The following is a 25,471-nucleotide window of genomic DNA, read 5'->3' as shown; positions in this document are numbered from 1 at the left end:
AAGAAGTGACCACCAGCGCCGATCGAGGGAAAGTGTGAGGACGAGAAAAGTTGCATATGTTCTACGCTAATTCTCCTTACCATTCGACAGCGTTATAATTAACTATAAGTTCGAACGGAACTCGACTACTTTTGTTTTTTCTGGAGCGGGTTGCATCAGTCCTGCGTGAAGGGTCGGACGGAGGCCTCGACCGAATTTCATCTAGTGGAAGACCTGCGGAGTACTTAGCAAGCTAGGATTGCAGAACTCTGTACTGAGCCGGAATGTCAATTGCAGAACGGAAATGGCAGCAGCGATAAGAACTTTGCTCTCTTTCGTCTGCCGGATGATAAACGCGCCAAAGGTCTACAGTCTACACAATAGTTTAAATTGCGCTCGACTGGGTGGTCAGGATCGGATCCACGCAGAGATTCCCCGAATTCGGACCTTGGCCATCAGATAGATCAATCCCAGCGTTGTTTTGAAGAGCTTGCGTTTCTGCGAGAAGTAATTTACGGAAGTCAAAAGAAGTTCAACAAGTCAAGACGAGTGTTCCAAAAGAGAGAAAGATTTTCCCCCCAATCGTATTTCTCGGGAGCTGTAGGAATTATTTCGCATGGCATCCGCTACGAGAGAGTCATTGAAGCCGGATAACATGAGAAGCCCAAAGCGGATTGCCGGAGATGATGTTGATGTAATGCCATCGCTCACGGGTTTTGGAGATAATCAATCAGGTGGACTCACACAGTGTATCAACTAGAATCTAACGAGCTCCAGTGGGATTTCGGACGAAAGCTGGCAGTCCTGAGCGCTCTTGAACGGCTTGAGACGTGATTTCTGAAGAGAATGGGCGTTCACGCCACAAAACCCAACGTTCAAAACACTTTCTCAATTTCACGATAAATTTCGTCATCCGAGTGTCGTAAAAGCTCGACAGAAATACGTGGAAGGTTCACACCACATCGGCGAGAAACTCGGCGCTACTGACCGAGTCATTTCAGTGGTCCGGTGACTGTATGGATGAGAAATTGATTATTTTCTCCGAGAAACACTCTATCCGCCCAAAAGTTTCGAGGCTCGGACGCCGAAATGAGCTCGGATATGGAGAGAAATCCGCGCGCATCTCGCTGTTTCCGTAATGATGTGGCCTGTTCGCGGCAATCGCTAGTCGTAAATCATATGAGGTAAGAATAGCTAACGGTGTGCGATATTGATCCTATATGGAACCTCAAAACTGCCATCACGATACCCGGCAAGATATTAAATATCGGGTTCCTTCTTTGCGGGCATCCCCCTATCATCAATCTACAGAATGAATCTTGATAGCATCACTTTGGAATGCCTCACTTAGCTTAGAAAACTCTCTAGGCCAACGGCTGTCGAGGACGATCTCCAAGCGTCGGAAACGATCTCCGTTCTTCTGACCGATAACCCTCCTCGTGGGCCAGAGGGCAGCCCACCTGAAGCTCGTTGCTCTCACGGAACTTTCGTTTTCTCAAGTTTTCTCTTCGCATCTATGATTCTCTATGTATTCAATCGAGGGAAGCGTCAAATGTATTCGAAGAACGTCGCAAAATCCGTTCTACAAGATCTTCGATCCATCACTCGGAGACAGGAGAAATAAACGACTTTTCAGGACTTAATAGTCTGACTGTAAATCACCGCATCAGGCATGAATCAAGAAGCATCAACTGCGCTACGAAAATGGAACTCCCGGCGTCGGCACTGCTGTTTGCACATCGCTAGGTGTGAACGGGCATCGTATGGCTTGTCGAGAAAATCTGGTCCTAAGCAGCTTTTCGAAGTTTGTGTACTGACAGCGGTCATCACTTCCACGCCTGGACATTAATGGGACAGAAAACAGTCTGACATACGGGGTGAATATTCTCCAAGAATGAACTAGAAGCAGCCGGAGGTGACAGACCTGTGCCATAGCGAAATGAGATACCGCTTATCGTATAGGATCATTGCAAAATGAGTGTGTATACGCTACTGCCAATGATATCCACTTCCGAGAAAGCTCTTGAAGATTAGTTTACCCGACGTTGAGCTCGGCAATACCCGCGGAGTATGCACGTTATGGGATTTCCCCCATGCGTGTTGCCGCCGGGTAAGATTCTCCGCTCACAGCCTCTCACCATCGAGGATGCGCGTCGAGCTCGCAAGTTCCAGCAGTCCAGCGACGGCGATATTTCGAAAACCGGAGTCCGTCTTCCACCGGATTTTTAGGGCATCGGGTTCCCTCTGGCACAAGAAACTCACGGGGCGATCGGCAGCAGCCGATCACTCAAACATTAAGCATTGTTGAAGAAATTAATTTCCAGGCACTCCCAGAGTCGATAGTACCCTTTTGACGCGCGGAATTCCTTTTGTTGGGATTCTGCGGGCGCGCAGTTCGAGTGGCTCTTGTAGAATTGCGCAGGAACGGGCGATTCGGCGAAGAGATGTCTTTGTTGTGGGAGAAGATCCCAAACGATTCCGCGAATATAATGCCCACCTAAATTTATTCGTGACTGTCATCTGTGTGATGTTTAACTTGTATTGGAGCGCACGCAGAGCATCGGAAGAGCGCTGCGCCGCATGCAGTCACCTTGCCGCTCATGATGACTAATGTAATACCTTTCTTATCGCATAAATTTTGGATCAGCTCCTCTATTGATGACGGCTGGAATATTTTCACGCAGTGTATGTACACCCTTTTGGTATGTTCTACATAAGTAGTGTTCCCTTGACTCCCTACCGCGCGATGAACGTTGTATGTGACTGCAGCGGGCGTTCTATCGACGAATATAGCTTGTCGTACGCTTCTAGAACCGTCGCTCGCGGACACAAACCATACAGGGAGTTCTTCTCGAAAAGTAGACGTCAAAGTCGATATCTCTAGCCCCCGCCGTTGGGGACAGCATGAATCGAATCCGGGTCTTCGGAGGACCCCTTACCTCATTCAATCCTCTCGGCCACTTGGGCTTCAGCCACCCAAGATTGGAGCGAACTCGGAACGCCATCCCGTCATTCCCGTCGAGTCATGCCAGTTTTGGGCTCGCTGTGCCATACTAGGAATTCCTGGCATTCCTCCATGAAATTCGATCGAAGAACGTCTCCTCTTCTTTATGGGGGGAATCACCTGCTGGTAAAGCCCCTCGGAGTCCTCTCGTAAGGGTATTTTGATTCTCAAGGCTGGTTCTCGAATTAAAATCAATTTTCAAAACAAAGTTTATCAAGCTTGCGATTTTCGCGAATCAAGTTTCCGCTGCAGCTGCCAGACGCTTCACCATGTAAATGAGGCGCTTTCGATTTCCCCACATTGGTCAGTTTGTTGCATGGCGCTCTCGCGTGAACTTCGGAATGTGTCAGAAGAATGTGGAAATAATTGGCAGAAACAAGCGGTTATACCCGCAAGTGACGAAAAGTAACGATCACGAGTCAATCATCGGTCGGACCTCGCGCGCCGTCGGAATCATCAGGCTTCATTAGCACACAGGCGATATCAATGATCTCAAAAGGAATAGGATTTTCGAAACTGCCGCCTCGCCATGAAATTGAGCCTGAAAAATGAGTTTCACTCGCCGTTTACGAGATTCATGCATACGAGCGCGCCGATGATGCAAATCGCCATCGCTGATCGAATCCGGAAGCGTAAATGGCTGAACGGAGCGTAAGAGAACCCCGACGGAGATACTCAGTATGCTGAATAGGGGGGCGATCTCGAATCCCGGAAAACTTCCTCTGCCGACAGATGTGTCTGCAGCTTACCCGGCTGCAATCATCAGAGCGGACCACTCAAGGTGGGAAGAGACCCGCTCTCCGAGCCCTTCTCCGATACTGCAGAACTTCTACAGGAACGGAGCGGTTCTATCCTTTGAATTTCTTTTGAGTCGAGCAAAGACTTCTGCTTCAGTGGTCGTTGCTGTACATCAGAAGAATCCCTTCCTGATGGACCGGTATTCAAAGATTCGGTGTCTGTGATCATTTTCATCACGAAAAAATGAAATGGCACCATTTATTTGAGGCAATCCAGAAGGATCTGCTCTCGCAACGGATTGGGGAACTAATGTGATCATCGAGTCGCTATTGATGCCCCTAAAGGAAATCCATTCTATCAGAACGAGACGCTGGAACGAAAAGGAGAAACAGAAAAATGTTGTTTTTGGACACGAAATTTGTAGCGTCATTAAATAACAATGACCTTAGGACGCAATACACCCTGGAATTCCAGTGGTACCCAGAAATTCTTCGTTGTGAGTAATCAGCTGTTTTCTCCCTTGGCTAGTATTATGTAAAAGGCGCTCATCAAGTTTTTGGCGGCACAAAAATAAATCGCTTCCAACAGAAGCGACGGATCTGCTTCATCGAAGTTTCTGCTCTTCTGTTGTCTTCCCCGCTTTCCTTCCGTTTTGTTCTAAGGTGATCGCAGTTCCCTTCTGTGTGAAAGCGATCGGAATTCCGTGTCGATGTTCTTCGCTGCGGAGGTGTCGACGAGTGCGACAGCGGAGGGAGCTGACTAATGAGAAATTCCCACTCTTGGTCGTCTCCGGTGGAAGCCCAGAACTTCGGATTCTCAAGAAAGCTGCTATACTAATCGCTCGGAATCGACATCAGATGGCTCAATGGAATCTTCCTCAGTAATTGTGGTGTGGAGCTCGCTCTTGGCAGCGTATCCTCATTTTGAATTCCCGGCAGGCGCTGGACTCTGAACGGTGCCCGCAAATTATTCTGCATTACCCGCGCCGGATGTCGTTCTCGGAGCGAAGGGAAAGCTCGATTAGGTCTCTTCGATTCCAGCCTATCTTATCAAAGCAGAGGGTCCCGTAGGAGCCTGCAATATGCAGGGGGATCCTGAACTGGGTTTCAGATACCGTAGGCTCTGAGGATCCCTCGACTTCGTGGCGAGAATATCCCGGATTTTTCCCCCTTCCAAGGGCCTTTATTCTGACGCACTAGCGGGTATCCGAAAGAAATGACGGACGCCGGAGCGTTTTCCGAAACGGCGAGCGAAGTGCGGTCCAGGTCCTTCAGCAGCCTTCTCCCGAAGTGGAACCTCGTTCTTGATGCCATATGATACATTCGAAGTCTCCAATGGCCAGAAACTTACTCTGAGACGTCCCCAGAATGGAAACCGGCGGCTCGTAATCACCGCGATTAATCGGTGCCGTCTCAGCCTGGAGCGGTCGGGGCCCCAAGTGACACCGGATTCTCTGTCTGATGCGCCTCCCTCCTCTAGCCGAGGGAGCGCGGCCTGGGGGCTCGGGTCTGAGAGACTGTCGCTCCACATCGCGAGTGACGGAGATTCGTGATCGGTAAACCTTCGAGAAGCTCTGTAGTGTCGAAGACTGGTAGACTTGAGAAACACAGGACGCTCTTCCGTGTATGCTGGAATTCACCCGTGACAGACTGAAATTGGATTTTACCCCAATGAAAATTCTACGATTAATGGTCATCAGCGTGGAAATTGGAAGAGAAAGGGCGCTGATTGTGCACAGACCTGGAATGAGCTATCGCAATCGATGATACAAACTAGACGGCGGATTCAAGCAGGTAATGAAGCTGCGTTAGAATGAGTGGTCCGACGAGATGATTGGGAGGATAGCGCGTCCAGCGCTTCGCGTTCAAAACAGCGAAAAAGGCCCCAGGGTCGCCGTTCGAGAAGGCAATGGCCATTGCCGGCCGGTATTTCCCCCTTCAGTTATCGGGTTAAATACTCAGGATTTTAATCACGTCCGCCGGCGATATGGACGAATTCCGGTCTCGGCCCAGCGGGGAAGATATGAATCGTCGGCGGGAGCAATCCCTCCCAGAACCAAGATCAAATTCTGAATATGGGGCCCTTATGAGAGAGCTCGATCGAGGAAGAGCTCATACGCCGCCGCGCCTACGGAGTCGTCCAGCGCAACCTCGACGACCCTCCGAAGTTCATTCCATAGTCCACTGTAGGTCCGCGTGACTCCTCGATCTCTGCGTCTCTGGAGTCTGAGCCTCGGAACATGGCGAGCATAGGTACAGTAGGTCATCATGTCCCGAGACTAGAAAATCACATCCCCCGAGCCAAATAGGACTGATGTGATTCCTCACGTACATCATAAATCATATTTCAAATTCCTCCACCACGAATGGACCCAGGCCCGGATTTCCCCGGGAATCGCGATTTCCATTTTCGGATGGGCCGTTTCGCCAGAATCCAATGTGCCAGAAGATGCTAGAAATACCGTGGCCACGAGGGACAATGATCAAGCGGGAGCTTTTCTCGGATCGCTTCTGAGAATGTGCGGGGGATTTCTTGTATCTTGGTAGCCGAGCAGACTGACTCACAGAAAGGGGTATAGGGGACTTTCTAGTCACTAGAAAAATTTGCCGACCCCTGTTCTAGTGTGTCGACGCCTGACGAATGCATCGTATCAGCAACTACCTCCGGTATTATCGGCGACATACGCCAATTTCCAAGAGCGGCGTCGAGCGTCCCCTAGGACGCGCAAACTCTCTGCATCGATGGTGTGGGGGCGAATATAAGTCACATTTCACAATTAGTCCCGAATCCGTCTTATTTTGACCTAGAGGGTTCAACGCAAGGCCAAGGACGAACGTATTTCGCTGACAAAATTCAGACTTGGACGGAGTCGTACGAAACGGACTTTATTTATCAAGCTAAGTATCCTCGTGCTATTCGGAGAAGTTCCGACGATCAAGATTTCAGATCTAGCCCGAATGGTCGGACTCCTTTGAAGAACGAATATGAAACAAAAATCTGTCCCACCGACCTTACTTACCACCCAGCTTGAATGACAAATCGCACGACTGAAGCAGTAAGCGCTCCTACACCGTCAGCGGAGTAAGTGACCATCATGTCAAACCGTGAACCCGTTCCGGTGGCAAGATCTTTGTTTTTCGCTTGCGCATTCCTTTTCGAGTTTCAACTTGGGCCATGGTAGCGCTGCTGGTCCGGAGCGAGCGTAGGCAGCGCCGACGACGAGCGACCGCGGATGGCTCCTGAAGCACGTCAAACGATCCTATTGTAGAACATTGTACATATTCGATGGAGTTTATGACACTTCGATCACGAACAAGCGATGAAGTGTTCGTTCATTCCGCTCAAAATTCGTTACTTGCGCAAAAAAATTCCCCACTTTCATCCCAACGACGACGGCACCAGACATAGGTAGTAGCTTCGAATGTGTTGACATTACATGATGCAATGAACGAAAACGATTATTGTCTCGAGACCGATGGAATGATTCGTCGTCTGCAGTCCCTAGTTTGGTGATCCCAATGTTCGGAAGAGAGTTCCGACAAAACTGAGGCACCAAGATTCTTGCCCACTACCCTATTTCTGAGGCCCTTTCGCAGTGAGCAGCGCAGTGAGCAAATTCGTTCCTATCTCGCCGCACTGCCGAGACGAGCCTATATGTAGACTTAATTAAGAGTTCGTTATCTACGCTTTCGCATTCACGCGGACTCGCGCAGAGCCGCAATAACATCAGTTTTTGCAAAAGTCTCGAGGCCCGAAATCCCAATCTGCATAGCGTGAGGAATTTTGAGCCTCGAGCTCGAAAGGGACTGAAGACATAATTGTGCAGATGAACGTCAATTTACAATAATCTTTTTTCGGGCCACATCTCATTCTAGTCCCAGTTGATCGTCCGGTAGATTTCGATTGAACCCCCGGGACATCGTAGCTCGCACTGGAGACCGCATGAGAAAATCCCGGCATCTTGCAACTCCCCCGTAGATTTACTATCGCGTCCGGACTTCTCATGCGGGTTTGGGCAGACTCCGGGCGGATGGTGAGTCATGACGCTGCCGCCACGACCGTCATAAGTGGAATTAACTGACCCCATGCCAAGGCGCGACGAGAAAATCTGTGAAAAGCCCCTGAGCACAGCCTACGCAACAAAGTTCCAGTCAGATGCGTTAACAGATACTCCCTCACGCAGTGGTAAACATGTTCCCATGTGAGACACCCAATGTTTTGCGTTGGAATCGATAGACGTCTGATACTGCTGAAAGGATGATTTTCAACGAGCTTACGCAGTCGATACGATCGAGATATTTTCATCTCCGATGTAATTCTTACCTCTAGAAGATGATCTAGCTTTCTTTGTTCGCATAAGCATTGAGCCAAAATCGGATTGCTCGTCGTCATCTTCTCATGAACGAGCGCCACATCGCCGATCCCCGTAGCCGTACATATTTTTTTTTAAATGCTCCCACCGTTATATGATTCATCAGAGCGTCGATTGTCGGAGAAATGAAAATTGATAGTCTTAACGATATAAAAATTCCGTTCGGTCCTCCCGATGAAATACAGGGGCATCTTTCCACTTCCACAACCCCGCACTAACAGGATCAGGGGCAAATGTTGCAAACCAGACTCGTTCCGAGCAATCATGGTTATCGATACCCATCGGCTAGCCGCGGTCGGCTTTCTATATTTTTCGTGAATTCATCCGGACATCGATTCTGAATGGGGAGTTCACGATACTTCGCTGAAGTCTTCCAGAGAATTGCGTCGCACAATCCCTGTATCGTTTGAATGAACGAAGATTCGGCGATTTCGGTTTTGTCAGGGCCGAAGCGAGTCGCCGCCACCGCACGAGCAACGGAAAGACTGACTCAAGATTGGTGCCCTCCGTCCGGTGATCGCCAGCGACGACCTTCTGACTGCCCGCCGCACGCGCCGCGATGTGTTCTGTATAATGCCGTAATTTAATGTCATCAATGGCTGGCGTTTAGCCGAGCACTTCGACTTAGCGAAATCTGCCGCCTCAAGACGGTATCGAGGGGGACACCAATGTATTTAGCTCGACTCGCTCCGAAAGTCACGTGATGACAAACGGGATCGGGATCTCATCCGCGGACCCGTCATCGAGCTATTGGCTCAATCCCGCGACGATGACGTCGCGCGACTAGCGGGGCGGCCACGGGCATGACTCGACAAAGGGGCTATCCATCAATTTTCTCTCGAGCCATGCTCACGCACACAGATGGACACCGGCAATTATATTCCCAAGCGCGCGAGCGTCCGTTTCGCACATACGACAGCAGATAGCTTCGAGCGCAGAGGTTGAAAGAATACGCCAACAGAAAACGTCGTCGAGTTCACTAATCCTCGCTCAGATGAATGCTTTGGATCATCTCGCCGGCATTGAATATTTACGGAATTATTCCTTCTGTGGTTTCGACGCTTACTTTCCCTTCCTATTTTTGATTACCGTTCATTGTCGACGCATGTTATGGGGCATTTTTGGCTATTGTCATTCCCATGCGTCGAATGATCACAAATTCTTCTCTTCCGGCTCGATTTTTAGGCTAGTTTTCTGAGTGCTTCCCGGGTGTTTCAGAATCTGGTAAAATCGACAAAACCATCAGGTTATCGATGGTTGCAAAATGAACAGTCGTCAAAGAAGCCAAATGTGGGCTCGTAGTCAAAAGTCTCGGGTGAGATTCTTCTCCTTAGATTCTTCTTCCAATGGCAGTCATCGCATCCCGTACAGCGATCCCCTGAAACTATAGGAACTCCGCTCCTGGAGAGAGACGGAACACATCATGCACGATCTCTGCAGCTTTCTTCTTCGAAACTCTCGTGAAGAACTCTTTCTCTCCTCGAACTCGAGAGAATAGACCTAAACATTTGAGAAACTTGAGCGACACAGGAGCATGTCTTCATTCACTGAACGGAGTGGCCTCCGTTTCGACGACATCCGTGCATGGTCGAGGATCGGAATCGATCCTCAATGGGACAATCATTGGGATTACGAGGGCGAATCTTGACTCTGAGCCTCTCGGGAGGATCCCTCATGCCATCTCCACCGGTACTCGATGAATCTTGAATTTCGCTAGAATTTCCACGAGGACGTTCCGTATGAGTACCCTTGGGACATATTGCCTGCGCTACCGGGCCTTCCATGTGTTCGATGCTTTACGGGAGCAAGACGGCCGGGCTGCCCTGATCGAAGAGAGCTTTCTCATATTGGGATTGTCAGAAGAAGATTCATTGCTCCTCTCGGACCAAAAAGGTCGCCACGCGAAGGAATTCGGATTAACCTCGTCGCGTTTTCTGGAGCAGATCGCCGCGGATCGGAAGTAGAGGGACAAGGACTCATGAAAGTATCTGAGGATACAAGGATGGGGGATCGATAAAATCCTCTTTAGTCCACCACAGGCGAAGGATTGGCGGGAGGGAGCTGCACGTTTCTCTGGGACTTTTTCGGAAGACTCTATGAGTGGACGAAAGTATTCAGGAGGTGATATAGAGCCGGACCTCGGATCCCTCTCCATGGCGGCTCCTCTGAAGTCAGGGGTTTCCCTTATGTCTTGGGCTTCTCTCTCGACCCCCTCATACGAGAAAACCTCTATAACTTATCTCCAGATTCATTGTCCTCTTGGACGCTGATGTCATGGGTTCAGAGCTCATCCGTGCTCCGAGACGGAGTATGCAAATCTTGAAGCACGGATGAAGATGGCAAGGGGATCCGGTCCGGCTGTCTGGGCGACCGCTCGCTTTCGCGCAGCGCCGTCTTCTTTCTGTCGGCTGGTTGTGGCATCCCTCGCTCTTCAGCGCATCCCTCCAGCCTCACTCTTCCCATCAGTGTTGTGCTATAAAATCTTTGTGTCCCTTAGCCACTGTGTGTTGTCCGGTCTACCCCCGTAGCGTACCGTGTTGTCGTCGTGTATTGTGGCGTTCTTCGTTCTACTACTCTGAGGTAAGCGACGAATGCGTCTCTGCGCGAAACCAATGGATACCGAGAACTGCCAGTGCTTCCTCACGGAGGGATATAAGTGATCGTCGGAGCAGGTTTCCCGGCTTGGAATGCACCGGACCGATACGCACTCATAGTCGGAGGAGTGCTGTGGATTGTTGCTCGTGGGAAACCCCCGGAGCTCCTGAACGTCCCTTGTGCGAGAACATCTCTCCTTCCACGCAAGCATTCTATCCCTGACTGAAGATTTGTTTTTTGGAATGAGGAGTCTCTGCATCGATGTTCCCGTCCGAGGACTCTTATTTCCCCTCGATTGTGGAGGAGTACGACGCTGCCGATTCTTGTCTCAGAAACTCTCCAATTTTATGTCCGAGTCTTCCTAAGATCTCAAACCCCGATGGGGTAAATGTCAGGGCTCACAAGCGGGAGGCCTGAGTAAAAATTCTGCATTTTAGTACCGAAATATTTTCCACAGAACAGCGAGCGATGAGAGTGTTCGCCGTCGCCCTCGTCGTTGGTGAGTAATGATTCAATGACTCTCTGCATAGATTAGAAGGGGGGATATTGATTGTTTCCGTCGTCTGTAGCATTTCTATCTTCCTGCATCCCCGTCAAGGTCTCGTTATGCTTCTTGGCGCCTCTCCGTAATTCGACATACCTACTTCCCACAATCCACGATTTGAGCAGCATTTGAATAATTTCCTGGCACTCGGCATCTTTCCTTGAACTATCATACCGTTATGAAGCCGTAAATTGCGTCTCGACCGAGGATCACAGCATTTGTTCTTTCTTCGCTCACTCCTCTCTCGGGGAATGCGTTCGTTGGCTGAGTCCAAACGCTGACTCGAATCTCATCCCCTAAGGCTCCTGATTCCGAGTCGATTTCAAAATCTAGCACGTCACCTCTATTCCATCATTGAAGACGGCACAACATGCCAGTTGCGTCGATTAGGAACTACCGTCGCGAACGCTAGTTTCCTGGTTGCCGTCGCGATTACGCAGTTTTAATAAGCACTCCGAACTCGACTCGGGGAACTATCTAATTTCATATCAGCAATCGAGATCTCTTCTTCCAGCCGTTAGCGGTCAGGCAGCTTTCGCAGCACACAACAACTTCCACCAGGTGAGTCGGAGTAGGGATTTTAAGTGATCACTAGATGATGGAGTGGACAACAAAGACTTCAGTGCTCGCGGCGGCGACGATTGAATCTCTCACGATATGACGTTCTTGCGACGGACAGACTCGCTCGTTGCGCCTCCATTGAGTGCTTGGCTCGCGTGCTGTACGCCAAAGACACAAAGCCAGTCTGATGAAGGCAGTTAGGTCGGTTTCCCAATGGACGGCCGGACGGACGAACCAACAGTCTTCACAGAAAGCTTTCCAGTTTTGTAGATCATTATATCGACGCAGCGAGCAACAATCAAGCTCGTAACACAACACAATGAGGTGCGAGTGTTTTCTCGGCTTGATGATGCGTCGACGTTCGTACGACCGGATATCGATGCCAAGTTGGGCAAACACAACGTCCATAGCGGAGAGGTCATCTTGGATCCTCAAGGAGGTCCGGTCAGGCTATCTAATTCACAATAGATTGGGGGTCAACAATGGATGACAAGATGTTGGCACACAACAACATCATCCTCACCGTGTTAGACAATTTGTTCTGAGATTTTTCGAACCTCGATCCATCGCGTGCCATGCGCGTCTGTGGACGATGCGTCTTTTGAAAGAGCTCGCTACTCACTCAGACGGACAAACAGGCGTTCGGTCGGCTCGGGAATGGGCGTACAAGAAGCGCGATGACTTGTTGACCAATTGACTCTTTGACAATGGCTGGCGGAGCGAGCCGCTTCCGAGAACTGCCTACCTCCCGTCAAATAAATAAATATCAGTATCGTTGAGAAATTCCGTCGCGGTCGACAGAGAATATATTCGTCCCGCTCTCTGGGAGTCGTCTCCCTTCACGCTGACGCGTGCGACAGCTCGGAACTCGCGCGCGCGCGCACCGAGCGGCGTGGCGCCTGGTAGCACTTCGATGATGAAGACGAGGAACGCTATGTGAGGGCGAACCGAGGGCTTACGGCCAGCTGAGCGGCGGAACGGCAGGGAGTCGATGTAAGCCCCAAGTTCGAACAAACCGATCCTCTGATTGTCCCGCTGCTTCATCGGTGATTTCGTCGTGGCCCATGGCAGCATTGTTGCACAAGTGGCCTTTGACACTGAAAAAAGGGCATGCGATCTGGCCGACGACGACGACGACGGAACGACTTGCCAAGCGAGAGGAGGGAATGCCAGGACTTCGTTTGAGAGATGGGCGCTGAGTGGATGTGATCGGAATCGATCCCCAGTCGTCGCTGCGTGCGATTTCCTCCCCTTGGAAACGTTCAATTTTTGTCCACGCAGTCTCCTGTCAGCGAATGACAGAGCCTGCCGTCGGCGGCAACACCTGCATGTGATTCAGCAAACAAAACGATCCGCTGAAGAGCGGACGTGGGGTCGTTAAGGGTGTAATGTACAGGAGTGACTAATTCACCTTGACTGCAGAAAAGGGAACAAGCAGCCGGCCAGCGACGGCCGGACGGTGAACGATAACCCTTGACACATTAATGGTTCCGAGAGCCTGCGCCAGGAGCTGCTCGCAGGGAATGATTATTATCGGCTCGCGTATTGTCACGGGGTCGATAAGGAAATCGCCCCCGGGAGGCTCCGCGCGCAAGCCCTTCCTCGAGATCTCTTTATGACTCGTAAGATCAGCGAGGGGAATTTTCTCCAATACGTTGTGACGATTTTGAGCCTTCGGTGGCTTTTTTTTGATGGCGGCTACCCTCGATTGCATTATCGACTATGAACACCTACGAGAAAACTCGTCTCGGAGATGTATGTGAAGCTTTTTCAAGAATAACCTTGTTCACTGACCTCTCGGTCCTCCCATTGTTTTAGTCGCAATACACGCCACTGCAGATTTTTGCTCCTGTCTGTCCAGGAGCATGAGCAGTGCAGCATTTTCTTTCTCTATAATTATTTTAAATGCTCATCTTACCTTGTCCGACGCGACAGCCGGACATTGTATGAGCCTGAGTCGACTAAGGTGGACGGCTTGCTAGTCGACTGGCTCGCTGGCTTGCTAGCAAGCTATAATGTTGTCGGCTTCTTTGTTTGTTCTCAATCTGACTAGAGCTCCCCAGCACTCCCGCTCGCTAGCAATCCAGCCTCAGTTTGTCACTGGAGCTGAAGCCCTTTTCTCATGAAAATCGCAGGGCTCGGTCACTGGTCGCTTTTTGTTTTTTTTCCTACACCGAATTCCGCTCAAGTGACTCTAGGACAAGTGGGCAGCTCTAGGTCGTTTCGGTCGTTCCCGGCGTGGCGGTCGATCGTCAATGTGGACTTCTGCCTTGGAGGCTGGTGTCGTCCCTCGTTTCGATTTCTCAATGGACGATCTTGTCTGTCTACGATCCCATCGATCAAAAGTTCATAGAGAAACCGATTGCAATAGCTCGGATCTGAGATTTCGGTGAGTGGTGCCGAATATTTGTACGCGATTTGGTATCTGGGAAGCTCGCAATGGACTTCGATACCGACGGTGATCGAAGTTTCTTCAGCCATATAATGGTCATCATCTCGGCGGTGTCATCATTGTCTCGTCTATAAATTCGTTTCTCGTGCTCATCGACAAGGTTTCTCAAAAGACAATTTCCATTTTCTGAAAGCGGGGAACAACAGACCAGAATCATTATAACATTGATCACTCCTCGAGGAGGAAGGAACAACATTGACCGCTGGGTCCCACGCGGATTTTCTAGCTGACATGCGCGAGTCAAGGCTGTTTCACTCCCTACGATTCGCCGCCGCATGAGCAAACATACGAACGCCATAGCGATTGATTTCTGTGCGTCGACGCACAGTGTCATTCCGGGGAACGCACCGAGATTATCTGATTTTCCGTCCGATTGTTCCACCATACGCGTGTCCTCGGATGTCCCGGGGGCAAGAATCGTATGTCTCAACTTCTGGCTCGAATTATCAAATTCGTCACGGGGGAAGTGTCCTGTCATCAAACGCATCTTCAGCCGCAATGCTGAGAGATCAGCTGCAGAAAAGTTTAGACAAACATCCTTTGATAAAGAATGACACCGCCACCGTGTTCCCAGAAACTGGACTCCCACGATTTCAGCTCGACGTTCTATTTGAACCGCTCAGCGATGCACGATGCTACGTTCTTGAGGATGTGTCGCGGATGGTGTTTCTGCGGTGGCGAAGGCACTCGTTGAAGTACGACGGCGACGACAACGATGATGATGTCAACTATGTGTTTTACAGTTCTCCAAACGTCAAGGCTACGCTCGTCCCGAGCTTCCGGATGAAGAGGATACCGTTTCCTGGGACGACCAGCCCGCGTACCGTCCCACGAATCCGCCTCAACGGAACACGAATCTGCTCCCTCAGGCAAGGCAGCCTCGTCCTCAACCCACACCGGCGCCTGTGCTCCGACCGACGCAGCGACCAGCTCCGGCTCCGGCCCCGGCTCCGCAACCTGGTCATGGAGGAGGTAAATACATATATTGGCGGCATTGTTCTAGTGCGCTTCACGTAAACGGATGCAATCAGAATATTGCTTCTGAGCATCGAGCGGTTGCGTAAGCTTTTGTGTCTACTCTTGTTGAGTTGTGATCGCGAATGGCACCGCTGCGACTGAGGGTCAGTTCATGCGAAGTATCTTGTGTGCACTGAAACCAGTCTCGCTCATACATGCTCCGCGAGTAGCTATTGCGAAAGGCATTCAATCGCCTCTTCTCGTTAATTGATCGCTCATTCCACCGGGTTTTTCATGGCGGTGGACATAGCGCACGTTTTATGTCGTCACATATGCTTCTCTATAACGGACGAGGGGCTCAGGGCGATTGCTTCAATCGGACCGCAGTGAATGGGGACAAATGGATGAATGAATGATGCGATGAGCAAATAGAAGCAGCTGATCAGCAAATGGAAGACTGCTGAACATTAATCCGCTACGACCTCTTCGGAAATCCGTGCGATACTAATGCCTTTCTCATTGGAGTTGGGAAAAAGCATTCAGACGAATAATTCATTTGACGAGAGCTGTCTTTTGTCTCCCCGCTCGTTCTCGGCCCGGGGACCCCATTAGACGTGGTCTTTTCTCTACACCGACAGAGTCATTTTCCGAGAACCTCGGTGTCGGCCGCGGAGATGAACACGGGTGAATTAGATTTGTTACTTGCTTTTGGAGCCCTTTTTTTCTTGTTGTTCTTGTCGGGGTCAGGTGCTCCCATCGTCATCTAGATAGGGATTTCCTGTGCGAGGAGAAAGCCTGTTTAATTATTGCCTCGAGTAGCGTATTTTTCATCATTTGGCAAGCGATCCCATGTTGTCGACGCTGGAAATAGTCTTGACCTCCGGTAGCACAAGATTCCTTTGGATCTCCGTAAGCAGCTTGAAAAATTGGAATTTTTCTCTTTTCTGAATATTGATCACGTTTTTTCCTATTCCGTATCGATTGAAATCGGTTATCCGTAGCGCTGGAACAGGTTTAGATGAGACTGTCGAAGTCCAAGCGTGATGGGCCTTGTAGCCAAGAAGTTATTATGCGGCCACGCATACCGATATTCAACGACGCATTGATTAGAATGATTACGCGGCTCACGCAAAGCTTCCAGTGATAAGTTGAGCTTCAAGGAGTTTCTTCACAGATGACTACGACGATCCTGCCAACTGGCGTCTAGAGGACTCCATTCCTGGAAAACCCGAATCCGATTACCCCACATACTCGACCATTCCCCAGACGTCTTTCGACTGCAAAGGACAAGCACCCGGATACTACGCCGACACCGAAGCTCGCTGTCAGGTCAGAAAGCTTCAAAATTCCTCTGTGCTCCCTTTTGATGGTAATCATTGCGAAAGCTCGCTCTGTCAGCTCATGAGCTTTGTGAGCTTCTTCAATCTGACTCTATGCGACCGCGATGATGTGCAATCGTCAAGAGCCGCGCACCAAGAATTATTACTGAGCGTCTAGAAAAGAGATGGATTTAGAGCTGAGCTCGAGATCGATATCATTACTTCCGAAGGCTGAAGAAGATGACTGCTTTGCGCGATCTGCTTCAGCTTAGTACTTCCATCATTCAGCGCTTCGCATCTGTCAGCGAATCCCTCTAGCCGAGAAAACAAGAAATTCGTAAGCGTCAAAAATCCATCAGGCTTCTTCGTACGCCGCTGACCTTGCTAGAGTAGTTGAGTAGTGACGCCGCTGTTTTTTATGCTGCAATAGATTCATGAAACGCAGACTACTCGTCAAGAACAGCGTATGCGAGATGCACAAATGCCAGAAGAAAATGAGCTTAATAGGAGTGAACCAGAAGTTTTTCCCTCGTGCCGGTTCAGGAAGAATCGTGTTCATTTAACTTGAGCCGGCGTCCACGATCGAACCGTGACGGCTTCCCTTGCAAGCTTGTTCAAGACCACTGCGGTCTCACCATCGACTTGAGTGGGTCATTTCTCTCTGCACCCGAATAAGGGACATTGTCTAACGCGTCTTGACACTCTGATTGTGTTCCTCCTTCGGCTCTTCGCCATCGACCTTTTCATCAATTATCACATGATCGCCCGGTCGGTTTTGAAGAGGGAATTCCAGAAAAGTTGAGGTCAATTCAGCCTCATCCAGAATAAGGACACAATGGAGTGGGTAGGACAAGTGTTGGTCGAATTCGAAGCAAGAGTGAATTCTTTCAGGTGTTCCACGTTTGCGAGGCCGACGGCAAAAAGAACTCATTCCTTTGCCCCGTGGGAACAATCTTCAATCAGCGTTACTTCGTCTGCGACTGGTGGGCCAATGTTGACTGTCAGTCTTCTTCATCGTATTTCGGACTTAACAATGACCTCTACAAGGAAGAGCCACGACAAACGCCCCGGCCCGCTCCGGTTCCCGCGCCTCTTCCCGCTCCAGCTCCAGCCCCGCTTCCCGCACCGGCTCCGACTCGGGCACCCATTTCCAACACTCGCGTCATCTCTCAGGGTCGCGTGACTCAGCGTCCCTTCGTTCCTGGACCAGTCGTCAGACCGCCTCCTCCTCCTGGTAAGATCACACGCGCGAATTAAGAGAGTTGTTATCATCTTTGTTGGCTTGATAACATCCACACCGTTGACCCGCTGGAATAGCTACCGCTGCCTTTAGGAGACAAGTGTCCCTCGAATTAACTTTCAAAACTCGGTACTGCGGTTTTATAGTGCGAAATTTTTCACATAGATGATTTCTAATTACTAATTACGACAAGTTGCGTAGAAAAAAGAGCTTTGAGAAGAGTTGATATCAAGGGTCAACTCGGCTTTCGGCAGACACCTCAATGTACCCCCATGCGTGGAATCATATACACGCAGCTCGCATCTCGTAGGCTAATTTTTCTTTGTTTGTTCCAGCTCCCATCCAAACCCCCCCTCCTCGTCGGGGAGGAGGCGCCTACTCGAACGATTTCGATGATGCCGAGAGCAACGTTTCTCCACACCGTGTCTGGTACTACCGGGAGTAATCCGACAGGAGTCAGTATTCGAAGGGCTTGGCAGAAAATATCTAGACACGAGTGAAGCTCTGTTGTTTCGTTGACAACAAAACTATTTTGCCGACAAGTGAAGACCTCCGGCGTAGGAGGACGTAGCTCGTCCCAAGGCGGAACAGCGCAGTGTCATATCCTCCTCCACTGTGTTATTATTTAAATTTTGCCAAACCGTTTCGTTTCTACAAGGGTCGACACACAATGAGTACCTAGCTTCTCCATTTCGAATGCAAAACAAAAAAAAATCGGAAACGACCAAATGAAAGAAAAAATGTCGCCCCTGGTCACGCCGGCACCGTCGCACACTGACGGCAAACGACGAATCAGTAGGCATTGGATAATTTTGAAATTCCTTTTGTTCTCGTTGTATATCGGCTCGGAAAAATTGCTAGAACGTATTTATTTTGAGAATCATTCCCTTTCAAAGAACGACGACAGCGACGACGACGAGGGAGCGAAGAATGAAATCGATTCCGCAAGAAAAGCAGACGGTTCCCACTTCTGAAGCGAATCACTGCTATCTATGTTTCTCGAATGGGAATGGATCTATTCGGACTCTTCCCTCAAGCCTTATCTATCTGTAAATAACTTCGTCCTTTATCTCCGTTGTTACGATGTCCAACATTAAACTTGATCAATAAACTTGATTGTACTTATTCTTCTCGATCTTTATTGCTCCATGTCGGAGAAGGCCTTCGCGACGACTGATGTTTTGAATTTCGCTCGCGAAACTTCATGCCCGTCCGAACTGTAATGGATCTTCGCGTCGATCGTGCTTCTGACATCAAGAACCAGGATTCCATGACCCATTCTAGTTCTACAGAAAGTCGGGTCCTCTCAAGTATCGGTTGTGTCCGTGGCGAATGCGATCTTACGCTTGACTGATACCTAAGCAGCTCAATCCCTGGCTGCCGTCGCTGAGGCTTCGCTTGAAACCCTGAGCTCCGCGAACACCGTCATCCTCGGTGAATTGAGATGGGGATTGAAGTGAATTCAGGATTTGACCGGATTAACCATATTGAAGCTCCCATGTCTCCCGTATCCCTCCAAGAAACGTTTCGCACCTGAAAGGAGACTCGGCCTCAGTTGTCCATCGTTCGCTCCATTCAAGTGCATAGCCAAGAAAAGATTGGAATGAGAACCTGTCTTGCTTTCTGTGTCGAGAATCTTGCTCCCGTGTTCAAATTCGTAGTCTAGGGCTTCTTGCATGTTTGCCGCGTCGAAAGTGCTATGGTAAGCACTCATTCTGTCTGCTTTCACGCATTCTTGTGGGAATCTCGCGATACGGTGGGCCAAGTCGACTGCCTGGCCAAGTCCCGTCCCGCAGCTCACAACGCGGTTGGCCAAACCCATTTGCAGAGCTTCTTGCGCATCAACCGGTCGTCCTGGAAATGATGAAGCATTCGTATCGCCGAGAAGAGGTTCGATTATGGAAACTTGTGAATTCCATTCGTTCTAATTTTTTCGTGGAAATGAATATCGAATACGGAGAAGAGGATTCCAGAGGACGCTGGAATCCACTGACCCACGTCCCACGAATCGATGCCTAGATCTTGTACGCGCTCACCTGTCAAAATCAAGTCCATCGCTCTGCTCAAACCGATCAGCTTCGGCAAACGCACCGTGCCCCCATCGATCAGAGGGATGCCGAACCTGGGAAGACAACATCTTCAAGCAATATACCTCTATTCTATTCCGAGCCGACGAGCTCGAACAACGCTTTCCGGAAAGTACAGGTTATTCGGAAACTAACCTTCGACAGTAAACGCCAACGACGGCTGTTTCTTCCATGACTCGCAAGTCACACCAGAGAGCAAGCTCCAAACCTCCAGCCACCGCAAAACCTTGGACAGCTGCTACTGTCGGCTTCGAGGTCAACATTCCGCTAGGACCCTGAGGAAGGCGAGCGCCATTGATTGAAGCGCGGTCGCAACGAATATATGGGGTGAGAATAAAACGCTCGACACGGGAGCATCGCGCGATTGCTAGAGCTCATGTAGAAAGTCTTCCCAAAAGAATTCTCATCAGAAGTTCTTTAGGCGATTTTCTCAGATTCAAGGTTCTTCGATCACTTGTATCGTTCGGGAAGAGAGATGCTCCCTTTGAATGCGTCGCCGTCGGGGACCTGACGTGTGAGAATGGATATTCATCTGACATTCCTGATCCAGCCCAGCAAGATGATGTTCTTAGCAGGAGATGGAGAGAAAAAAAAACTGCTCCAAGTCATTCGAAACCGTGCGAAAGGTGAACATGACTATACAGTTATACAGCTGAGCCCGCGTAACAGGGATCCACATAAGGGACCCAAAATAATCAGTGATCTCTTCCAAGGGGTCCTGAGGAGGAGCTTGGGACTAGGGACCCTATGAGGTGAACCTAATTTATCAGACCACACATTGAAGGGACCGACTCGATCCGTTCCCATGTCAGTCGACCTGCTCAATGGGACCACCTGAGTTGTCGGACCGCTTTTCCGGTGCACCGCGGCTGGTCCCATTAGACAGCTTTCACCGTACATTAAAGATGCACTAGAAGTTCCGAGCTTTGAAAAAGCTCTACATGTGTAGATCTGGGAGAGAGGATCAATTACCATGGGACGACGAGTTTTGAATTTTTCCATAAGCTTCTGGTCCGCCCTCGACGCTTCCTCCAAGTCGTAACCTGCGCAGAATGTCCCTCCGATACCGTAGAGAACAGCCACGTTCACAGACGAATCTCTGTCGAACTCCTCGAAAGCTCTGTTCGAAAAATAAGACTGAGTCTCGTCCCGCTCACGTCGGCGATGACTCCACCGACTCTTTTCGATCGATCGATCAGTGAATCGATTGAGGTGAACCTCGCGGAGTCCCACAATTTTCGTCTAGTACACACGGGAAGACTCACTCTAGGAGCAGATCGGCGGTTCGGCTGTTGACACAATTCTTCTTCTCTGGACGATTGATTCCGATCAAACGAATATTGTTGATGGTTTCGATCTGAACCAGGGTTTCTTCGGAGAAAAAAAAAATCTTGACTCGCTTGTCTTATGAAAGACTGCGATTCGACCTCTTCTGGCCACAGGGAATACCATGACATCATGCTATTGCTGTAGCTGATCGTTTCTTTTGCGGACAAGCTCCTCCAAGTCATCGGACGTGATACACGCCTAATTTAGAGGTGGGATTGGACTTTTCCCATCGGGACCCCCGTCTAGATATCAATGCTGCGCTCCGATTGAGTCATAGTAAAATTTAAGACTGGAAAACCGAGATCGTATCCCGCAGTATTTTGAGCTGTCATACCCTTGAGCTTCGTGCTAGTGGAGAACCCACTGATAGGTAGAAGGTACTGCTTCGAAGTACTCATCCGGGAACCGCGAGTGATGATCTTCCCTAACGAACTTGCCCTCATCATGACTCCCATGAGCTTGATCCCACAGCGATATGATATCAGCAAGGAATTCTGCTCATATTCTTCACGATCGGTAGACACACCGCGCGCTCTCGCCGAAGGTGAGTGACAGTGAAATCGGAGGAGTCTCTACCGGTGCAGTATCTTGGCGCGCGGGAAAACTCGTCTTAAGACAGGGGCTACCTCGGTGGCGCCCCGAGGTAAGTTTTCTGGGGGAGACTCAGAGAAATGGGAGGAGGACTGCTCTCTGTATTTCCCTTAGCCGGTGCAGTATGATTGAGCGAGAGAAGGGCTGCGCGCGATGTTCAATCCTGAAAGAATGCGCGCACATGGAGAAGAACGCGCGAGGATAGCGGAGAGATATTGCAGAAAGCAGTCAGAGCAGGTCTGTTTACAAAAGAGTGAGACGATGATCTTTGCTAATATCTCGAATGACATCGGGCGATTCCCGAAATCCCCCCCCCCCCGATACATTCGCTGAGAACGCTTCTGATAGCCGAATGCCCCAGTCTTCCGGCAGAATTCCATTCCACGAGCATGGCTCTCTGGGAGGAATGCCGCATCACGCAAGTATAACGCAAGTAGTATCCCGCGAACAGCCGAGAGCAGTCGGATTCTGTGGGATTCTTAGCAATACGCCGGGAATCGGCATCGGTCTCTTCGATTTCCGCTGAGAATGCCGAGCTCGGAGAAACGGCTGACTCCATTTCCTAAGCCTGCCGGCTGACAACCGCTCCCGCGTGGCTTCACCAGACGAAGAATATTCTCCTTGTCTCTCATTAAGCAAGCCCTCGAATATATAGGTTGAATAAAGACGAGGTTCGGCGCCGAAAAAATAAGCCAACCCTCTCATTTGAGTTAGAGATTCTGAGGCCTTATGGCTGATCGATATTCTTGCACGCTATATCGGATATATCTCTCCAAGGGATCGTAAGAGGAATTTTTTCACGGACCCCCGAGATCGGCAGTCGGGACCCCTAGTCCCTAAAGAACCCAAGACCCCTTTACGGGAAGATATAGACCGCTGAGAGCCTTCAATTCCCCCGCCGCGTCGTCGGAATCTTTCGGAGCTGAAAACATGCAGTGTGGAACACTGTAGGAACCTCGCTTCACACCAAGATCCGACTCTCTTGGATCGCGACTCCACAGCCTGATCAGACTCATCTGACCTTACGCTTCTTTCGGGGTTCGAAAGGCTTCGAGTGTGGTTCAGCACGATCCGGGAGCGATACCTGAAGCACAATGAGACCGGATACCTGAGCCTACAGGACTCAGGCGGAGGCACCGCCTGCCTTCATCTGAAGTCCTAGCGAAGATCATCGGCATCATCTCTCAAAGAACTCGATTCCCGTAAACGCTCGCTCCGTCCACCTGCCGGTGAAGGGTCCGACGGAGACAGCTCTCCGCCGTCTTGATCACGATCACATTCTACCCGGAGACAACTGTACATACAATCGAGTGAGCTCATGAGCCGGATCTGAGGTCCCTCCATGGAGCTCCTCCCGCATTGGATTTGAATTTGCCGCGCTTCGCGAGCATGCGGATTTTTCCCGATTATTCGGGGAAAAAAACCGATCAAGTCATCGCACGTAAGTGCAATGGGGTGTGGAGACGGGCCAATGCCTGCGCGACAGTTTTGGTAGACTGGAGCGCGATGAAAACTCGACATAAATAATGCAGCCTCGCAGATGCCGGTCGTTCCGGTTTCTTTTTCAATCGCTGGGAGCCTAGTGCACGCTGCGCGTGGTGACCAGAAATCGTCTTTATAAGTTTTCGCGAGCAGAGAAACTGTTGTGAAATTATTCAGAATGCCCAAAGCTGGAAAGAAAGCAGCACAAGCTCAGAAAAATGAGAAGCCAACCAAGGCAAACGAGAAAAAGAAGGTAAGCGCGGCTTCAGCATGTCTAGGGCGGGTGATGCGCATCTCCGAAGCCATCTTTGTAGAACCATGTATAGCAGATTCGAAATCCTTCCGGCAAGCAACTCTCTAGAAATTGCTAAATCTCTCTCTCTCTCTCGATTCTAGGAGGAACCTGCGGTAGAAGAGAAGACGGAAGCTGTTGTAGAAAAGAAAGATGCTCCTGTCGAAAAGAAAGAAGGTCCTGTCGAAAAGAAGAAGGAGGTTGTTGTTGAAGATGCTTCCGACTCTGGCACCGACACCGGCAGTGAGGACACCGGTGCTGAAGACGATAAGACCGCCGAGGGAACCGAAGACGCTACTGGGGTTGCCAAGCAGTCCCGCTATGAGAAGAAGGCACGCAAACTCATGTCGAAGCTCGGTCTCAAGCAAATCGTGGGCGTCCGCCGCGTGAGCATCCGCAAATCCAAAAACATTCAGTTCGTTATCGCGAAACCCGACGTATACAAGAGCCCGAACTCCGACACCTACATCGTCTTCGGTGAAGCCAAGATCGAAGATCTGAGCCAGCAAGCACAGATGGCTGCCGCTGAGAAATTCAAGGCTGCTACCGCGGCTGCCGAAGGCTCGTTCCTCGCCGGTGCAGGAAAGACCTTACCGACCATGGCCGAAGAGGATGAAGACGATGAGGACTTCGCCACCGCTGGACTCAGCGAAAACGACATCGACATCGTCGCCGATCAAGCAACAGTATCGAGGGCGAAAGCAGCCAAAGCGCTCCGAAAGCACAAGGGTGACATGGTTAATGCCATTATGGAACTCACACTATAAGTTTAATAAAAGTGCTTCACTTTGCTAGCAGATCTTGTTCTCGATAGATCCCTGTATGACTTTTTCCACAACTTCATCGTACAATTCGATGATCACAAATCGATCCGGGCGCTGGGAGTAGAATACTGATCGATTGGAATATCTGAAGCTTCTTACATTAGGGCAGTAGACCATGGACCTCTGAAATCGACAAACGCGGCGGAGGCCTAGGATAGGATACGTCAGGGAAACCTCTCCGGAATTCCTTTGTATGATTCGCTGAAGTGGAGCTACTTGAGTCGGTGAACGTATGATATGATCGGAACGATGTCGCGGGAAATGGACTCGAGGAGTTCGATTGCCGAGTCCGTGTTCTGCTCGACTTCGACAGAGTACCGAAATCTTCGCACTTCTTACTCCGATAGATGTATTTCTCTAATTCGACGACTTGAGCGGAAAGTCGTCGTCTGAATCATCAATGACGAATTCATCCTGATCATCGATGGGTGCCGCCCGATCTGGGAACTCCTCTAGCTGTAAATCTGCCCGAATTTTCTCCAGCCTGTGCAATGATTTGATAAGTTTTCGCTTCCTCTCGACGAATTCTTCTTCTTCACGTGCGTGACGAGCTCGACACATACCGTGAAGATCGCTGATTTCTTGGAGACGTTTCTTGAGATCAAATTCGTATTCCCGTTCTGTGCGGTCAAGCATCGTCTTGGAATTATTCTCCATATCTGCAAGCACTCTCGATACGGAGCTTTCGAACTCATTATAGTGAGTCCGGAGAACGCTGATCTCGTCAAGGGTGCTGCACAGATCCCGTTCCAAAGTCTCAGCAAGCTCGTCCAATTGCTTCGTATGGTTTTCTTCGACATGCCTCCGTCTTCCGAGCTCGACGTCCGCTCGCTCCCTCAGTTTGTTCAATATTCTGCTTCGGTGGTGTTCTAGGACTCTTTTCCTCCTGTTCCGTTCTTTCTGGAGTCTTTCCAGTCGTTCCTGGAGCAATGCATTGTGTGACCGGAGTCGAGTAATGACAGATTGAGTTTCCCGATGGGCACGCAGTTTCTCGTGCGATAGCCGCACCCACTCCTCGTAAGAACGGATCTGTTTCTGCGCGTATGCATTGTTGACACGAGTTTGTTCACGAAGCACCGCACCGACTCTCCCCGAGATCTCCGAA

At 50.0% G+C, this 25,471-nt stretch overlaps 3 protein-coding genes across 3 annotated transcripts; 2 read left to right on the top strand and 1 right to left on the bottom strand.

Moving 5' to 3' along the window:
- Positions 1-14,743: 14,743 nt before the first annotated feature.
- LOC100904950 (uncharacterized) lies at positions 14,744-18,206 on the top strand. The gene is made up of 5 exons (XM_029111512.1): positions 14,744-14,896; positions 14,989-15,217; positions 16,377-16,531; positions 17,413-17,755; positions 18,097-18,206. The coding sequence occupies exons 1-5, from the start codon at positions 14,744-14,746 to the stop codon at positions 18,204-18,206; spliced, it is 990 nt and encodes a 329-aa protein (XP_028967345.1).
- Positions 18,207-19,223: 1,017 nt separating this feature from the next.
- On the bottom strand, positions 19,224-21,620 carry LOC100904807 (probable enoyl-CoA hydratase). The gene is made up of 7 exons (XM_003743452.1): positions 21,611-21,620; positions 21,114-21,219; positions 20,821-20,968; positions 19,984-20,123; positions 19,798-19,883; positions 19,373-19,615; positions 19,224-19,294 (listed from the first exon to the last, which is right to left on the bottom strand). Exons 1-7 carry the CDS (start codon positions 21,618-21,620, stop codon positions 19,224-19,226), a joined length of 804 nt encoding a protein of 267 aa, XP_003743500.1.
- A 1,701-nt stretch (positions 21,621-23,321) lies between these two features.
- Nacalpha (nascent polypeptide associated complex protein alpha subunit) lies at positions 23,322-24,336 on the top strand. Its single transcript, XM_003743401.2, has 2 exons — positions 23,322-23,503; positions 23,647-24,336. Exons 1-2 carry the CDS (start codon positions 23,429-23,431, stop codon positions 24,307-24,309), a joined length of 738 nt encoding a protein of 245 aa, XP_003743449.1. The 5' UTR covers positions 23,322-23,428; the 3' UTR covers positions 24,310-24,336.
- The last annotated feature ends 1,135 nt before the right edge of the window (positions 24,337-25,471 follow it).

Source organism: Galendromus occidentalis, unplaced genomic scaffold (assembly GCF_000255335.2).
Source record: "Galendromus occidentalis unplaced genomic scaffold, Mocc_1.1 scf7180000077446, whole genome shotgun sequence".
Lineage (NCBI taxonomy): Eukaryota > Metazoa > Arthropoda > Arachnida > Mesostigmata > Phytoseiidae > Galendromus > Galendromus occidentalis.
This window is presented reverse-complemented; position numbering and strand designations above follow the sequence as displayed.

Excerpts from the sequence above, each read along its gene's own strand:
- Nacalpha (XM_003743401.2), top strand. The coding sequence starts at position 23,429 with ATGCCCAAAGCTGGAAAGAAAGCAGCACAAGCTCAGAAAAATGAGAAG. Across the intron at positions 23,504-23,646 it reads AGGCAAACGAGAAAAAGAAG|GAGGAACCTGCGGTAGAAGA; the intron begins GTAAGCGCGGCT and ends TCTCGATTCTAG.
- LOC100904950 (XM_029111512.1), top strand. The coding sequence starts at position 14,744 with ATGCTGAGAGATCAGCTGCAGAAAAGTTTAGACAAACATCCTTTGATA. Across the intron at positions 14,897-14,988 it reads GATGCTACGTTCTTGAGGAT|TTCTCCAAACGTCAAGGCTA; the intron begins GTGTCGCGGATG and ends TGTGTTTTACAG. Across the intron at positions 17,756-18,096 it reads CAGACCGCCTCCTCCTCCTG|CTCCCATCCAAACCCCCCCT; the intron begins GTAAGATCACAC and ends TGTTTGTTCCAG.
- LOC100904807 (XM_003743452.1), bottom strand. Across the intron at positions 20,969-21,113 it reads ACCGCCGATCTGCTCCTAGA|AGCTTTCGAGGAGTTCGACA; the intron begins GTGAGTCTTCCC and ends TTTTTCGAACAG. Across the intron at positions 19,884-19,983 it reads GTTGGCGTTTACTGTCGAAG|GTTCGGCATCCCTCTGATCG; the intron begins GTTAGTTTCCGA and ends TTGTCTTCCCAG.